This window comes from Meleagris gallopavo, chromosome 6 (assembly GCF_000146605.3).
Source record: "Meleagris gallopavo isolate NT-WF06-2002-E0010 breed Aviagen turkey brand Nicholas breeding stock chromosome 6, Turkey_5.1, whole genome shotgun sequence".
In the NCBI taxonomy this organism is placed as follows: Eukaryota; Metazoa; Chordata; class Aves; order Galliformes; family Phasianidae; genus Meleagris; species Meleagris gallopavo.
In genome coordinates this window covers 50,287,936-50,306,511 of record NC_015016.2, presented here as the reverse complement: position 1 = coordinate 50,306,511, position 18,576 = coordinate 50,287,936, and the positions used below count along the sequence as shown (strand labels likewise).

At 42.8% G+C, this 18,576-nt stretch overlaps 1 protein-coding gene across 1 annotated transcript in view; it reads left to right on the top strand.

The window, feature by feature from the left end:
* LANCL2 (LanC like 2) overlaps nucleotides 1-18,563 on the top strand; it is a 36,803-nt gene extending 18,240 nt beyond the window's left edge. The window contains exons 5-9 of the mRNA XM_010713115.3: nucleotides 771-917; nucleotides 4,357-4,539; nucleotides 6,549-6,725; nucleotides 16,453-16,525; nucleotides 17,796-18,563. Of these exons, the coding sequence (XP_010711417.1) occupies nucleotides 771-917; nucleotides 4,357-4,539; nucleotides 6,549-6,725; nucleotides 16,453-16,525; nucleotides 17,796-17,911 (696 nt within the window). The 3' untranslated portion in view covers nucleotides 17,912-18,563. The remainder of the gene's footprint in view (nucleotides 1-770; nucleotides 918-4,356; nucleotides 4,540-6,548; nucleotides 6,726-16,452; nucleotides 16,526-17,795) is intronic.
* The last annotated feature ends 13 nt before the right edge of the window (nucleotides 18,564-18,576 follow it).

The window sequence follows — 18,576 nt, the reverse complement described above, 5'->3', positions numbered from 1 at the left end:
GGAAAACAGGCTCACCCCTTCCAACAACCTGTGACTGCTCAAGAGAAGCACGGTCTCTATCTAGAGGGATGCTACTTCTTCAGCTGTTAACCCTTAAATGAGGGTGAGGAGGAATGGATCCAGGCTCCACCCCTTTAGGTCACTCAGATGCTTTGCTTGAACCTGAGCGCCCTGGGTTAGCCATGCCTTCTCACCTGATGCTCAGCCATTGGTTCAGGCTGTGACCTGGCAGTTCCACTGCACACAGTACTTGTGCAATTGAACTGGAATCATTCCTTCATGTAATTCAAGTGATTAGGAGCATGAGGCTGGAGAGGAGAGACGTCTACTACTACAAACTTAGTCTCTTTCCCTGCTGCCTGGCTGGGACTGAAATGGAAGCTAATGTGGCAGGTCTGCAGGTAGCTATGGAAATGGCTCTGCTGTGAAACTGGGCTTGGAGCACTTGAGGGTGAGAAATCATTATGGAAGATCTTAGGAAAGAAGTGTGAAGAAGAATTCAGTGGGGAACCTGCATGTCTTCTGCAGATACCAGAACCAGAGAAAGCAGGCCTGGAAAAAACTGACAAGTTTTTAAGATTCAATTTCTCTTATAAATCTAAGTAATTCTGTCACTGAGGCAGAAACTTCCTTTTTACCTCAGTAGTAAAGTCTGTAGGAATATCATGGTCATTCTGTTTATTGTGGCTTATTTTCAGTGTGATTCTAGTCATGGCAAAACTCTCTGAATCAAAGCAAATGAGATGGAAGGGATGTGTTTTCTTTCTTAGGTAATAGATGCCATTATTGAGTCAGGGAAAAACTTCTCGAAGGAGGAACGTAAAACAGAGCGTTGTCCTCTGTTATATCAGTGGCACAGGAAGCAATATGTTGGAGCGGCCCACGGTGTGGCTGGGATCTATTACATGCTAATGCAGGTAAGAGTGTCTTCCGTGGGCTGGGATGAAACACCACCGTTGTCTTGTTTTGCATCAGAAGATCTCCATTTCAGGTTTCATGTATGCACAGTGCAATGTTGTGGTAGGTCAGGGATTCAGAATTAGAAGTCAAACCCTGCAGCAAAGAACAGAGCTAACAAAGGCCCCAGTAGCGCAGAAGAAAATTGTGGCTTATCTATCCTTGCATTGGAGTGAATTAAGCCTTGCCTCTCAGCATCATGGCTTCTCTAATGCTCCTGTTAGACCTCTGGCTGAGGGACTCATTTTTCTGCAGTTTACTCCAGGATGTCAACATTGTGTTGTGCTTGCATAGCCAAGACCTATGTCCTTGCCCCAGAATGCACCATGTATTTGTGAATGTGTGTGGGTTGCAGTTGAGAGCATCAACATTCTGAAATTTCCTGTCCTCAAGAAAGAGAGTCAGGTGCTCATCCTCATGTTTACTTTTTCTGATACTTGCAGTTAGGCAAGCTAAATATTCATTTAGCTCAGCATCCATCACTCTTCAGTTTCAATTTTTGCTATTTTTCAGTGAGTGTATCACTGCCTCCTGTCCTTCATGTCCTTTTTTCTTCTGTGATTTATTTTTTTCTACTGTGTTGAAGCTTAAGGAAAATTGTCCTTAATCACATATTCAGTATGGTTTTATTTATTTATGTTCTTCCTTTTCTGTCTCTCATAAAAAAAATCTGATGTTCTTGAGTTTGTTTCTGACCCCTGCTCTTCTCGTCATGGTTTAATGAGATACCTCTCTTTTGTATACCTGTATACTGTACTTAAATCCCTTCCTCCCCCTGCTTTTATATCCTCAAAAAGTATTATGATGCTTTTCAAAACAAACCTGTATGTGTGTTCAGTTGTACAGTCTGGAAGTAGAGCCTTATGTTTCATTACAGAAGTTGGCCATAAAGCTGCAAAATCTGTATCATATAATTTTCTGGTTTTGAAAGATGCTGCCAGTCTGTGCATCATCGTAAATGGTAATTTTCTTAACGGCTTATGGAAAATGACTGTCCTTCAGGCAAGTGGAAGGAATGTGCATCCTCACCTCACAGCCTAAAGTTCTGTACAAATGCTCTTTACAAAAGTGACTGAGGTAGCATTAACTGTTGCTACTGCTCAGCCATTCCTCATTTGCAAAGGATGCTGTGACTTTTCCCCGTCTGCTTCAGATTAGCTCACACCACTTCTACCAGTAGCTCATGCTAAAGCAGCTGACTTCGGTGTGGAAGTGGCTGATGCTCTGCTACCTGGGGTCTTTTGTACCATGGACATCTGCTGATGCCTCAGGATGCTCTAATTTACTGTGCCCTTATCTTGACTTCCTGCTGTCCTTGATAAAGTGGTTCTCCCTTTCCAGCTACCTCTTCTTACTTGACTTCCGTTTTTTTTCACTGCGTTTTCTGAGAAACATCCATTTATTTAAAGAAGTCATCCTTTATTTGCTATTCAAAGTCTGATACCACAAATGCAGTGCATTCTTCTTTAAGCTCTACTCTGTCTACATGGTAAAATCGTAAATAAATAAATAAATAAATAAATCCTTGACATCTAATTGCTGTTTTTAACAATTACCACAAAGCCGTTGTTTATGCAGCATTAGATTACTGTCTTTTCACTGTACGTTAAACATTGTGAGTCATACAGAATTGAGTCATCTGCTGCAGATGAAATGACATGTGAAAGTTCATCCTTCCCTCCATTCCTCCTAGTCCATATGAGAAAAATTTTTCTATGTATTCAGCCAAAAATTCATGATGCTGGGTGGTTGTTTGGTAACAGAGAAAGCATCCAAATTATCACCTGAGATACAAAGACCACTGATTACTGCTTCTTTATAACATCTTTGTGAGGGAATGTGTCTAGGATCTGCTTCCAGACAACTACAGGGAGAGTAAGGGCTCAGGAGTGTTAAATAAGTAATCTGGGAGGCAGGGGAGGTGATTCTATTGCTGGGAAGTCTCCAACTCCTTCACTAATGCTGAGACAAAAATATCTATTGGAGTATCTGTCCTCTTGGCTAGATAATGAGGACACATATCAGTGGGTTACTTTTTTGCTGTTGACAGTTAGGTGCCAGGAACCTCAGCAGTTCAGGAGAAAGGAACTTGCTTGTGCATAGATCTTCATAGAAGCGTAAGGTGAGAAGGAAAGAATTCTGTTCTTGTTGCAGTCATAAGCTCACTTAAACCCTGGACTGTGCTTGCCTTGCACAGCTCAGTGCACAGCTCTTTACTTTCTGCTGCAGGATTCCAATATGAAATCAAAATCCTGAAACAAAGATTTCATGTGACCTTCCATACTCTGGGCTTATTAACTCCAAGGTGTTCTTAATGAGTAGCTAATCTATATTCAGCTTGCACTCAGAAAAGTACAGAAGAGGAATTTGCTCTAGTGATATGGTGGGCAGGAGTCCAGCATAGCTTTCCTAACTGAGGTAAAGTAGAGGTTATTATTTCAGATTACTAAAAATACAGATACTTAAAGTCATGTAGCTGTAGGACTGTGAATGGTAGCAGCATTCTTAGCCCTTGAGTGCAGATGTGCTGGTAGGAAACAGTAAAATTGTGTGACATAATCAAAGACGAGTCATTTATAACCAAAATAGCCCAGTTATTAGCTTCTGTAGACTCCCAAGTTGTTCCACCAGTTGCTGGAATTCATTAAATTATCTAGGCTGTGTAAAAATAGAGAGCTTTGTTATGACAATACTGTGAAGTGGGCCGGTAGAGGAAGGAATATTAACTAAGAACAGCTACAGACCTAACAGATACTGAGGAAGTGCAGTTTGATGGATACATTTGCCTTTTGGGAAGGATGTAAACTAAATGGAAGAAATAGGAAAGAAAGATTCAGAAGAATAATCTAAGGATGAACATGTACAAAAAAGATACTTAATTGCTTTGAGAAGTAGCTGTTGCTTCTGACATTAGAAATGCAGTTTTATTATCCATAGCTTCATGGAGTTCTGTTTGCAGTGGAAAACTTTAACCTTAATGAACGTTTGTCAGGTTTGTCCACATTAGTAATTTTTAAAATGTGTAACCCTCTGTGTTTTAAGTAAGCATTATAAGCAACTAATCTATAAAACTGTCTTCTTCCTGTAAGCACTCTCTCAGTATTACGATATAAATAGAGGCTTAGGCATCTAGGAGGCTGTGTTCTGTTCTCAGTTCTTCTGTAGTCTTTCTGTGTCACCTCAAGTAAGACAGGTAGCAACTTGGTGTCCCAGTTTCTTTATGTTTGCTGTAACTCTCTTTGTAAGGATATTGTGAACAGACAGTTATTAAATCTGTCTGAAGTGACAGTATTTTGGATCAAGGGCGTATATGTAGAGTAATTGAAAATTGGGCACATAATTGTTGATACCCAATTTATTACTACTTTGATTTTGTTTTTTTTTCTGTGTTGTCTTTAGCCAATTGCAAATGTGGATCAGGAGACCTTGACAGAGTTGGTGAAGCCAAGCATTGACTATGTGCGTCATAAAAAATTCAGATCTGGGAATTACCCATCATCACTGAGCAATGAGACTGACAGGTTGGTTCACTGGTGCCATGGTGCCCCTGGAGTCATCCACATGCTCATGCAAGCTTATAAGGTGAATCATTCTGTGTTTCTATAAACCCTTTTTTTTTTTTCCCCCCAGAAAGACCTGTATGTAGGCCTGTTAGATTGTAAGTCTTGTGTTTTAAGTCTTTCTGGATCTAGGGTTTCAAATGAAAACCCTGGGCTAGGCACCTCAATATCTCAAAATTCTGTGTAAGAGTGTTTGTAAAGAAGTAATAAATAAAATTGTTTCTCGGGGTGTTAGTTGTTAATAGACTTGAGGCTTTCTTGAAAAAGAGCCAACGTAGTTAAGCAGTTTGATATCAGAATCCTGGTTCTGAGCTATTCTGACCTAAGTTATTTTAATCTTCATTCCAAGCATTTTAAGAATTATGTTGGTTTTTAAAAGTGTAGGTTCATGTGTTTTGCTAAAGAATGTCTTTCTGAATTACTCCATTATTTTATGACAGTACTTCAGAACTTAATGTCAGAACAAAGATGCCAGGCCCTTTCTAGGGCATAAATATAACTCCTGAGCTATCATGAGCCTGCTGCTTGCTCCTTTCCATCCTTAACTAGATTGGCTATCTTGCTTGTGTTGTGCACTTCTGATTTGCATGACATTTGAAAGTGTGCCATTTAATTAAATTTATGCAAATTGATTTCTGCATTTGACCTTGGCAGATTACTTGGTTGGCTTCTGGGTGAGCTGATAAAAAGCAGGTTTTGTTTATGGAATAATTACTTATGCTGGTACCTGTGAAATGTGAACTGTAAATCTCTTACAGCACTGCTGAACAGCAGCAGTTACATTAGCTTTTGCTTTGGACTGTAGTAGGAGTCTGGCTTATCACTGCAGACCTTTCCAAGACATGAGAGGAATAGGACTAAATTCTGTTTAGTTTCCTTTTGTCCTCTTTTTTTGTGACAAAGTGTATGATGCTTTTTCTCTTTTATCTGCTCTTTGAAAAATTAAGAAGAATTGGAGTATGTTGTGGTGGCTGTGCTTTCACATCAAGCACTGGGGCTTCTGACAATAGACAACAACATTAGTTCTGGAAAACAAATGCTGTTGCCAGACCTTCATTTGAAATGTTACTGCTGAGTAGCTGACAGACCTGATCAAAAAGGGAGATCTTCTTTATCAAGATTATGGGTTTACTAGAAACACTTAACATTGAAGATTCTTACCTTAGTAAATAGCATCTTTGCAGAGGATACCATCTGCAAAAAAAATCTACAGTAGTGCATAAATTGTTATTCTTTCTTTGTCTTGTTTATCTATTGTGTGACTCGGGCACAGGAGAACAGAGTGTTATGTAGATGGAAGTCTGTGTTGCTGTTCAGCTAAGCTACTTCATGTTTCTTTTTCTGCTCCCTTGATGGGCTCAAAATTTGCTTCAGTTTTGTTCAAAATGCACTTCAGTATATTTTGTAAATCTGATCCTTTGCCCAAAAGGGCTGTTGCCTCTGATTACTTCCAATGCAAATACTAATCAAGGTAATGGAGTGTTCCTACTTCTACTTTAGATAGAGAAGAGAACCCTGTTCTTTGCAAAGAGATACTTTTCTCTTGCATTTTTTGGCATGGAGTTGAAAGCAGGCAGTGAATAACCAGCAAGAATTACTCAGAAAGATGAAAACCCTTTAGGGCCAAATTTGATGGCCAGTATTGTTGAATTTCTTGGAGACAAGAATTATATTTCTCTATTTCAAATCAAATAATATAGTTATTTGGGATGGGGGGGGAGGGGGAAGGCAGTGTAAGAGGATTGTGTACCCTTCAAATTGATTACAGCCTGTGGAACCAAGGGCCATGAACTTGTGTTTTTTTTCTTTGGGATCCTCATTTCAGATACAAAAACTTTAAAACTTCCCTCTTCCATTCAGGGAAAAAAGAAGCAACTTAAAGGAAAGGCAAGTCTGTAATGGATGGAGTCTTAAAATTCAAAAATAAACTGTATATGAAAAACTCCACCCCTATAGCAAAGCATTTTCCAGGTCCATCATCCTTTTGTTTTTGTTAATACTGCTATTTATGTGTTTGTTTTTGTTCCACAGACTTTTAAAGAGGACAAGTACTTGAAGGATGCTATGGAGTGTAGTGATGTCATCTGGCAAAGAGGTTTATTGAGAAAAGGCTATGGGATCTGCCATGGTACTGCTGGCAATGGCTACTCCTTCTTGTCTCTCTATAACCTAACTCAGGACAAAAAGTACCTCTACCGAGCTTGCAAGGTGAGCTTTCTGCATCTCAGCAAAATTACTGTTCCTTTTCCTGCATTTCATTTCATGTAATCTTCCTTTCATTTCTATGTGGTAGAGTAAATAGAGTGATCAGACTAAGCTCTTGACTGCTACCTTTGAAGCTAACTCAGTGGGACAAGAGCACAGCATCACATATTCCTCTTAACTAATGCCTTGACTAGACAACTTCAACTCTGCTTATGTGGACACTTTTATGTCTTAATATGTAGACTGAAAAAAAACCTAAGTTCACTTTGCTGTGGTGTAAATGTCTGAAAATTAGCTTGCCTGAACAATAAGAGATGAATGTTATGTGGTGCTGATTATTCCATTGAGAGATCTTCTGTCATCCTCAGCTCCTCAAGCAATGCTGTTTGTAGTCTTGTAATTATTTGTTTTCAGACTAGTGTCTGGGGCTTTCAGAGCTCTGAATTGCAGTTATTAAACTGCTCATTTAGATTTTTTCATTAATGCAAATTGTAGAGAAAGACATGCTCAGAATTTTCCTGCCAATCAAGGTTCTGCTATCAACTGCTATCAGCTCTGATTATGCTAGCAATTCTCAAAGAAGAAAGCTTTTTTGCCCCTATTTCTTGATCTCAAAAGAGCTTTTTGTTTTGTTTTCTACTTAATTTACTGATACTGAATTTCATATTGCATATATAGCTATTTAATTGAGATTTGTTTAAAGGTAGTACAACGGGAGATTTGATGAATTGCATCTTGCACTCTTATAGATGAGCCACATTGAAAGCTACTGCTTTCATCTCTACTGTCAGCCTGTCCACCACCAGCAGAGCTTTAAAAAGTTGATATTTGTGTCATCTTATGTTTACCTATGTACCAGCCACAAGGTCACCTGTATGCGTCCTAGAAAATACAATAAACCCTAACACCGCCATGGTAAATATGTGACATTATTTGTAGACTAAACCACTGCTGAAGTGTGAGCTATGCTACTGAGCATGCATGGCTTTCAACACACCTGTCAGTGTCTCCCTGTCATCGTCCACTGCTGTATGTTTTCAGGGAGCTCTTGCAGTGCTGCCAATTTCTGTTGCTCTGCATTTCCTAACCAGGGGAGCCCTGTAGTTCTTCTGTACAAAGCTAGAGGAAAGTATGCATACTCATTTCAGAGCCAAAGAAGGAGGTTTGAATTAAAGAAAAAAAAAAAAACATTAAAAATTGTCAAAAAGAACAGAAATAGAAATACGAAGACAGTGGGAAATTCTTTTGAAATGCAACAGAAAATTAAATGCAGAATGAGTGAAAATCTGGGTAGAAAAAATATACTCTGTTCTCCCTTTCTCCCCCTCCCTCTTTTCATATGCTATATATGGTATTTTTATATATTGTGCCAGTTTTAACCTGGAAGAACCTCTGGACGTGCACACACCTGCAGCTTGGTGAATCAAGCACCAGGGAGACTGGGAAGGCACACTGTGTCACTGTGTGAGGTCTGTGCAGGAAGCCCAGGTCCCAGGCATCAACACGTTAACCTCCATCTGTAAGAAAAAGAAGTGGACAGAAATCTTTCCCAGGAGCTCTGCCCAGGCTAATCTGGGGAGATTAGCAAACTTCACATCCTAGCTGCAAAAAGATGTGCCTACTTTGAGTGCCTGTTTTGACAGGCTAAGGGAGCTGGGCTTGTTCAGCCTGGAGAAGAGAAGCTGCAGGGTGACCTCAGTGCAGCCTTCAGTAGCTAATGGGAGTCTGCAAACAGCTGGGGAGTCAACTCTTGGAAAGGGTAGATAACAGCAGGACAAGGGGAAATGGTTTGAAGTTGAAGGAGGGAAGATTGAGGTTGGATGTCAGGGGGAAGTTCTTTACTACGAATGTGGTGAGGTGCTGGAACAGGCTGCCTAGAGAGGTTGTGGACCTCTCTGAACACCCTCAGAACAACCTGATCTTCAAGGCCAGGTTGGATGGGGCCCTGGGCAGCCTGGTCTAGCATTAGATATGGAGGTTGGTGGCCCTGCATGCAGCGGGGCGGTTGGAGCTTGATGATCCTTGAGGTCCCTTCCTACCCAAGCCATTCTGTGATTCTGAGATTGCATACTTGAAATGCCTTTGAGAGTAGAGATGTGACAATGAACCAAGCCTATTTGCTTTGCTGTAGGTGCCCACTGCAGTCGAGCCTGGCAGTGTATTTGCAGACATTCTGCTATAGATGCTGGTCAGGCTCTATAAGGCTCTTCTCCCTGCATGAGAAATCTTGAAATGGGCATAGGAGTTTATTTGTCTTGGACATTCTTGAAATCTTGTTTTTGAGACAGAGCATGCAGGAAAGCAAACATGTAGCTGTGTTGGTACCTAAAAGCATGCAACTGAGAGGACTAGATAGCTCCCCTCCGAGGGGTATTTGTTCACACAAAAACATGAGACCTGGGGGAAGAAGTCCCTGTTTACCCATCAGAAGCTGATATACTGTTACAGATGAAGAGATTGAAAGGCAATTGCTCGCAGAGATATGAACCCCACTTTGATCTGCACAACTTCATTGTCAGAAGGGCTCCCAGGATGCTGTCTGCTTCTAGTTAGCCTGCCTGTGAGAAGAAAGGGCATCCTGGGCTTCAGAGAGCATCCAAGCCCCATGCCTGTGATTAAACTATCGTGTGCTGGATTTTTGGGTTTTTTGGGGGGCTGCAGTGGTTCGGGGGCAAAAATATTCCAGGCAGCAAGCTGTTTGATCTCATCACCACAGCATACTGTCATGACTGGTGTACTGCTGAGCGAGAGCCAGGGAACACTGTCAAGTTTAGGAAGCAGTGGGGGAAAATCTCAGATTTGTCCCAGAGGTTTGTGGGAGGGTTTCTCTAGGAAGACAATGCATCTGAAAGGCCAGGCAGAGTGCCTCTGTACTGATGCATGCAGCATGGGAAATAAGCAGGAGGAGCTGAAAACCGTGGTGCACTTAAAAAACTAAGATTTTACTGCTATTGCAGTAATATGGTAGGATGATTCACATAATTGGAATACCACTTTTGAAGGCTGTAAGTTTTTTAGAAGGTATAGACAAGGTAGGGGTTGGGGAGTTGATGTATATGTTAGAAAGTGGATAGACTGTTAGGAGCTCCCTCTGAAAACACGAACAGGTTGAGAGCCTGTGGGTTAAGACCTAGGGGTGAGAGCAGTAAGGGACAACTAATAATTTACTACAGGCTGTCTGATCAGGAGGAGCTTGTTGATGCGGCCTCCTTGCTCCAACTGCAAGAAGTGTTGCGTTCACAGGCTCTCATCTCAGTGGGAGATTTCAACCACCCAGTTATCTACTGGGAAAGGAGCACAGCAAGCTGCAGGTGATCCAGTAGACTCCTGGAGTCCATCGACATCAACTTTATGATTCAGGTATTGGACAAAGCAACCAGAAGCGAAGTATTACTGGACCTGGACACACCAAGGCAAAAGAGATCATTAAAGAGGTTAAGATTGGAGACAGCCTGGGCTGCAGTCGTGATCTTGAGGAATGTGAGTCTGTCAAAGAGTGGGGTCGGGACCCTGAACTTTGGCAGAGCAATCTTCGGGCTGTTTAAGGAATTGTTGGACAGGATTTTCTAGGAAGGTGTCCTTAGAGACAAAGGACTGGAGCAAAGCTGGCTTGTTTTTAAGGGTGCCTTTCAGAGCTTTTCAGAGCAAAAGAGCCCTCTATCTCTTAGAATAAAAAAGCAGGCAGAGGAGGCTGAAAACCAGCATGGCTTGGCAAGGAGCAGCTGGTCAAACCTGGGTAGAATACAGGGATGCTATCCAGACATGCAGAGATGAGACTAGGAAGGCCAAGGCACAGATGGAACTGGACTTGGTGAGGGATGTTAAAAAAAACAAGTAGGGGTTCTTTAGGTGCCTTAGTCAGAAGAGACAGGCCAAAGAGATTGTACCTCCTCTGGTAAATGGGAAGGGAGAACTTGCTACAGCGGATATGGAGAAGTATGAAGTACTCAATGAGTTCTTCACCTCAGTCTTCGCTGGCAGCCAGGATTCTTGTATATCTCACATTCCTGAAGCTTGCATCCCTGAACCTCTAGATGGGAACTGGAATAGCAAACTCCTCCTCCACTGTGAGAGCAGAGCAAATCCTCATGAGACTGCATGCGTGCAAGTCTATGGGGCTATCTGACATGCATCTCATGGACCTAAAGGAGCTGGCTGATGCATGCCAGGCCTCTCTCCATCATATTTAAAAAGTCTTGGCTGTCAGGCTAAGTCCCCAGTGACTGGAAAAAGGGAAACATCCCTCCCATTTTTAAGAAAGGGAGGAAGGAGGATGCAGGGAACTACAGGCTGATGAGCCTCATCTCTGTGCCTGAGAAGATACTCCTGGAAGACATGTTAAGATCTCATTGCGATCACGGAGACGTGGTGAGACAACTCGCATGACTGGAATGTTGTCATGGAGGGCTATGTGTTTTTTAGGAAAGATCGGCTGGTGAGGCGGGGTGGTGGAGTTGCTATTTATGTGAGAGAGCAGCTAGAATGTATTGAACTTCACTTGGGGGAGAGTGATGTAGCAGTGGAGAGCTTATGGGTGAGAATCAAGGGACAGGCTAGTAAGGGTGACACTGTTGTGGGTGTGTACTACAGGCCTCCTGATGAGGATGAGGAGGTTGATGAGGCTTTCCATAACCAACTGGATGTAGCGTCACGTTCCCAGGCACTGGTGCTTATGGGGGACTTCAATTATCCAGATATTTGCTGGACGACCAACATGGCCAGGCACGCACGGTCCAGACGGTTCTTGCAGTGCGTTGAAGACAATTTTCTGATGCAGGTGGTGGAGGAACCGACACGGGGAGGGGTGTTACTGGACCTTATGCTCACCAACAGGGATGGACTTGTTAAGGAAGTAAAGGTTGGGGGCAGCTTGGGTTGTAGTGATCATGAGATGGTGGAGTTCAAGATCCTGAGTGGAAGAAGCAAAGCAGTAAGTAGGATTGCTACCCTGGACTTTAGGAGAGCCAACTTCGATCTCTTCCGGGACCTACTTGGAGCTATCCAGTGGGCTCAGGTGTTAGAAGGTAAGGGGGCCTCTGAGAACTGGTCAGCATTTAAACAGCTGCTCTTCCAAGCTCAGGATCAGTGCGTCCCTGTGAGCAAGAAATCGGGAAAAGGTGGCAGGAAACCTTTGTGGATGAGCAAGGAGCTCATGCGCAAGCTCAAAGGAAAGAAGAAGGTCCGTGAAATGTGGAAAAAGGGTCTGACCACTTGGGAAGAATATAGGAATGTAGTCAGGGCCTGCAGGGATGCAATGAGGAAGGCTAAAGCCCATCTGGAATTGAATCTAGCTAAAGTGATAAAGGATAATAAAAAAGGCTTCTTCAAGTATGTTAACAGCAAAAGGAAAGCTAGAGAGAATGTGGGCCCCTTACTAAGTGAGGGGGGGGTTCTGGTAACGGGGGATGCTGAGAAGGCAGAGATACTGAATGCCTTCTTTACTTCCGTCTTCAGTGAAAAGGCTCTCCCGCAGGAATCCCACACCCTGGAGGTTAGTGAGAGGGTCTGGGGAATGGGAGACTTCCCTTTAGTCAGGACAGAGGATGTGCATGAGCGCCTAGGCAGTACTAAGGTCCACAAGTCCATGGGACCTGATGGGGTGCATCCACGTGTGCTGAGGGAGCTGGCGGAGGTCATTGCCGAACCGCTCTCCATCATTTTTGAGAGGTCTTGGACAACAGGGGAGGTCCCTGAAGACTGGAGGATAGCCAATGTCACTCCGGTCTTCAAAAAGGGCAGGAAGGAAGATCCGGGTAATTATAGGCCTGTCAGCCTCACCTCCGTCCCTGGAAAGGTGATGGAACAGCTTGTGCAGGATACCATCTCCAGACAACTGGGAGAAAAGGAGGTTATCAGGAGTAGTCAGCATGGGTTCACCAAGGGGAGGTCGTGCTCGGCCAACCTGGTGGCCTTCTATGATGCTGTCACATGCTGGGTGGATGGGGGAAGAGCGGTAGATGTAGTCTACCTTGATTTTTAGAAAGGCATTTGATACTGTCTCCCACGACATCCTTATAACAAAGCTGAGGAAGTGTGGGATAGATGAGAGGACAGTGAGGTGGGTTGAGAACTGGCTGACTGGCAGAGTGCAGAGGGTCGTCGTTGGTGGTGCAGAGTCTGACTGGAGACCTGTAACCAGTGGTGTCCCCCAGGGGTCTGTGCTGGGTCCTTGTTCAACATCTTCATCAATGACCTTGATGAGGGGATAGTGGCCACCCTCAGCAAGTTTGCTGATGATACGAAGTTGGGAGGATTGGCTGACACGCCTGAAGGCTGTGCTGCCATTCAGCGAGACCTGGACAGGCTGGAGAGCTGGGCAGTAAGAAACTGGATGAGGTTCAACAAAAGCAAGTGTGAGGTTCAACAAAAGCAAGTGTAGAGTCTTACACCTAGGGAGGAATAATTGCATGTACCAATACAGGCTGGGGGATGAGCTGCTGGAGAGGAGCTCTGCAGAGAGGGACCTGGGTGTCCTGGTGGACGACAGGTTGGCCATGAGCCAGCAGTGTGCCCTCATGGCCAAAAAGGCCAATGGCATTCTGGGGTGCATTAAGAAGAGCGTGGCCAGCAGGTTGAGGGAGGTGATCCTCCCCTTCTACTCTGCCCTGTAAGGCCTCATCTGGAGTACTGTGTCCAGTTCTGGGCTCCCCAGTACAAAAAAGACAGGGATCTCTTGGAAAGAGTCCAGCGGAGGGCCACAAAGATGGTGAAGGGCCTGGAGCACCTCCCCTATGAAGAAAGGCTGAGTGAACTGGGTCTGTTTAGCCTTGAGAAAGGGGACCTGATCCAGGTTTATAAATATCTGAGGTGTGGCGGCCATAGTGGTGAAGCCAGTCTCTTTTCAGTGGTACGTGGAGACAGGACGAGGGGAAACGGACATCAGCTGCAGCATAGGAAGTTTTGCACGAATGTGCGTAAGAACTTCTTTAGGTGAGGTGATGGAGCACTGGAACAGGCTGCCCGGGGGGTTGTGGAGTCTCCTTCTCTGGAGATATTCAGGTCTCTCCTGGACGCCTACCTGTGCGACCTGGTGTAGGGAACCTGCTTTGGCAGGGGGGTTGGTCTCGATGATCTCTAGAGGTCCCTTCCAACCCCTACAGTTCTGTGATTCTGTAAGACACATAGAGACAAGTGGGTGATCTGAGACAGCCGGCATGGCTTCCCCAAGGGAATGTCATGCCTGAGCAATCTGGTGGCCACCTACGATGGAGTGACTGCCTTGGTGGACAAACGGAAGGCAAATGATGTCATCTACCTGGATTCTGGCAAGGCCTTTGGCATTGTTCCCCACCACATCCTTATCTCTAGATTGGAGAGAAATGGATTTGAAAGGTGGGCTATTTGGTGAGTACAAAATTGGTTGAAAGGTTGCAGCCAGAGGACTGTGGTCAATGGTTCTATGTCCAGGCCAAGGCTGGTGATGAGCATTGTCCTCCAGGGGTCTGTTGTGAGACCAGTACTCTTTAACACCTTTAGTAATGACATAGATGATAGGATCGAGTATGCCCTCAGCAACTTTGCAGATGATACCAAGCTGAGTGGTGCAGTGCATATGGCAGACGGAAGGGATGCCATACAGAGGGATCTGGATAAACTTGGAAGATGGGCCTGTGTGAACCTAATAAGGTTCACCAAAGCAAAGTGCAAGGTTTTGCACTTGGGTCAGGGTAATCCCAGATACATATATAGACTGGGAGAATAAATCCTTGAGAGTACCCCGTCAAGAAGGACTTAAGGGTCCTGGTAGATGAAAAACTTAACAGCAGTGCCCATGTGGCCTGGAAAGCCAACTGTATCCTGGTCTGCAGGATGAGAGATTGTCGCTCTCTGCTGTGCCCTCATGAGAACCCGTCTGAGTATTGCATCCAGATCTGGAGTCCCCAGCACTGGAAAGATGTCAAGTTTTTGGAAGATGGTCTCTTTTCAAGAGGCCACGAAGATCAGAGGGATAGAGCACTCTCCTATGAAGACAGGCTAAAAGAGCTGGGCTTGTTCAGTCTGGAGAAGAGAGGGCTGCAGGGAGACCTCGTTACAGATCTCTGATATTTTTGATCTAGTGATTGGCAGCCTTGCCTGTGGCAGGAAGGTTGGAACTTGATGATCCTTGAGATTTCTTCCAACCCAAGCCATTGTTTGATTCTATGATGCTTTGTTTTGTTGGGGTTCTGGATTTTTGTTTTGTTTGTTTAGATTCAGGACAGAACTTCAAGAATGGCTCTTTCTTGATGACAATTTTTTTCAGTTTGTGTGTTAAGTAATGGCAGATGTCTTCCTGCTAGAAGAGATTTATTTTTCCTTAGTTTAACAGAGACATCAATGTGGCTTACAGGATCTGTGAGTTGTACCAAAGCTAGGAGTTTCTAAACAGATTGTGCCTAGGAGTGCATTTTCTTTATTTCTTTTGAAGTTCCTAGACTGGAAATAATAGTAAGGACTTATACACAGTAAGATATGGATATTGCAAGAATTGATTGCAATTTAGAAATATACCATAAATATGTTCTGTACCCCACATAGAAAAGAAGATTGCACAGAGAATTAAACTGTAGTTTGAATATCTATACCTGTGACAGGCCCAAAACTCGTTAATCATTTCTTACTAACAGCATGGACCACAATGTTTATTGCTGGATTTCCTCGAGACATTTTCACATGCACACACACACTTGTACCAACTGAAGGAATCCATCCTCTAATAAGTACTTAAAGAGAACAGTGTGGGTGGGAGTGTGATGCTGGGAAGGAGTGAAATACCACACTTTAATCTTCCTGTTTAACAATTTGATGGGTCTGGGAGCCCGTTCACATGCCACGTAGCTCCAGCTCTAGAACCTGAGTGCTCTCTAGTGAGTAGGACAGGCTGCTTGCTACAAGCAGAAGTCACAGGAGGAAGCAAGGGAAATTCTCTCGCTTCTTTGCTTTGCAGAAATCTTGTGCTCTTATCACTGTATTTTGGCTAAGCAGTGGTTTGCTTCCAAGTTCAGAAATGTCAGGGGAACACATGTGTGCTCTGGGCAGCCATAGGCATTTAAAAGGAGAATTGGATTGTTGCTGTTAAATTGATCCAGATGTGGTTTTTAAGTAGTGTATAGCTAGTGTAGCTACTCCAGCAATCAGACACAAGGAAGACACTGTTAACTTGTTTTTAAAAGGTATTCCATTTTCTGCAACAAAATATTGATGACCATAATTGACTGTATTTATAATGTTTTTTTCCTAAACTTGGGGAAAGAAAATAAATAAAGCTAAGTAATGGCAGTTGGAGATTTAATATTCTAAGTCAGTGTATGGAAGCGGAAGAAAACAAAAATGCAGTTAACAACTTTTTTAAGTCCTTAGCAACTGGATGAGTTACGCACTGAGACAGATAAGAACTGATGTTATATTAGAAAATTTCTGTCTTAAAAACTGTTCGTATCTGTTCTTGCAGTATTTCTTCATCGGTGTGTTGCACAGTTGATTTAAAAACCGGGAGTTAAGTACAGCCCACCTAATTATGTTGTTGCAAAGTTGAAACTCCCGCTGTGGAAATATGTATCCTAAAGAATAATTGCATCCTTGTCACGAATGAAGTGGGATTAATTAATCTTGGACAGTAATTCCTGTGTTGTGTCTCTGCTTACACTATTTTACATTCAGTACCTGTTAAAATGTCTTGCCATGCAGATCTTCAAATTTGCATTTAACAATCTTAAATTTAAAATTAATTAATATATTTTATGTTTCCCAGTTTGCTGAATGGTGTTTGGAGTATGGTGCACATGGATGCCGTATTCCTGACCGCCCTTATTCTCTTTTTGAAGGTAAAGTGATTGTATTGCAAATAGTATTGTATTATACAGGATAGAAGGGCTACCTTGCAGTTTTGGGACATGCTTGGGGGTTCGGAAATATCTTTCTAGAGCTTTATGTGTTTTCTTTATTTGTAACTTTTTTTCTACACTGTATCTCATCATTAAGTTTTAAAACACAATAGCAAGGAATCACAGATAAAGTAGGATATAAACAGTGCTGCTATTCTGAGAGCAGTGAGCCTAATGTGCCACCTATCACAAGTAAGTGAAATTACAGCACGTGAAGCAAGTTCATTTTACAAGTAAACCAACCCAAGGCATAAACACAAGAGAGCAGTAGTTGTATGCATCTCTTACAAATACAGTTACTGTGCTGATGTTTATGGGGAAAAAAATACAGGCATTCTTATCCCTGGGAGATCCCTTGTAGGCATTTGTGGAAGGAAGAAGCAGACAGGTGGTATGTAGTAGGAGAGCTTTGAAACTTGATGTGGAGTAATGCCAACAGTAGGATGATTTCTGCTTCAGTGTTGATGCACATTTTATTTCATTTTTTTAATGTGATTTTTTTTTTAAAAGACCTCCATATGTCATATTTGAGGAAAAAATAATACTAGTTTTTTTGTTTCTTAAAATTATCCGTGAAGTTGTCCATTTCAGCACATATGTGTATACATGAACACTTCCGTGGGAAGGTGCACACGGTTCTTACGGAATCGTTCTACTCATTTCTATCAAATGCCTGTATCTAAGAAAAAATCCCGTGTTTGTGTGTGCTCAGTTGCTGATACAGTAATTTTGCTTGATCATAACAGTGAGATTGTATCTGTGTGCTGTTCTTCTATAGCAACAGTGGCCCTATAGTTTTCTCCCTATTAGTTTTATGAGATGATGGCAGTATTAGTGCTTCTGGCTGCCCCCTTTGTGAATAAAGAATGAAGGAGTATGTCACAGGAGTAATAAAATTGCACCTTTGCTTTTTGACCCATGAAGTGACCAATGAGAGTTGCCCAAAATGTGAGAGGTGGTTCAAACTAGGATTTGCTTTTTCTTAATTGAAGTAGCATTGAGATTGTGCTGCTAAAAAGACAGGAGCAGAGATAAGCCTGTTTTTGCCTTTGAGCAAAACTTAGTTTCCTAGGCAAATACAGATAAACTCGCCTTTCTAGAAGCTGTACGTTTACCCAAAAAAGACTTAGCAAGGTGCTAGATTGCCTTTGTTGTCAACAGTGATATTTTAATGTCCAAGATGCAAAAAATCTGTCTCCTTACTTTTTAGGTATGGCTGGAGCAATTCATTTCCTCTCAGATATTTCAGTACCAGAGACTTCCCGGTTTCCAGCGTTTGAACTTGGACCTCAGAGGAGAGAAGACAAAATGGAACATGACAGCTAAACGGTTCTTTGGAAAGTAAACACATGCCAAAAGAGATGAGACTGTTTAGTGCCTCTGATACAGAACCAACCTTACCCTAAGCTGATTGATGGATAAACCGTTTCTCACTTCTCCTGTCCCAAGGGACATGAAGTCCTTAGAGCATGAATTGAGAGAAGCTACATTTAAGTTCTGTTAAAGTGACACCTTCACATGCAGAATGAGAGAAGTCAGCTTTTGAACTTTGTCTCTTTCATTGTATTCGTCTTCTTCAGGTCTTTGACATGACCTGCATGTTTATTGGTGTTGTCTGTTGATTCAAGTCTTTTGTTGTTAGCAAAGAGCTGTTCTCTATGTGAAGCTCCGTCCTGTACCTTCATGCATGACCTGTAACAACAGTGTTGCTTTCTGCAGTGTGGTTAGCCTGAGAGCTCCACTTTATGCCAGAGAGTTCACTGTAAGAGAGTACTCAGCTTCACGAGTGAGCTGACAACTTCAAAAAGAGATGGAAAACATGGTTTTTTTTGTTGCTTTCTACATTCTTCTCCTCCACAGTCCCTAGAAGCTGAGGTGATGGAGATCAGCCTTGCTTGATGAAGTGGTATGAAGCCTCAGTTTTCTGGAATGCATCAGGTTGGATCTGGCCTGTGGCCTGACTTTTTTTTTTGCTGCTGTTTTAGGAGCCT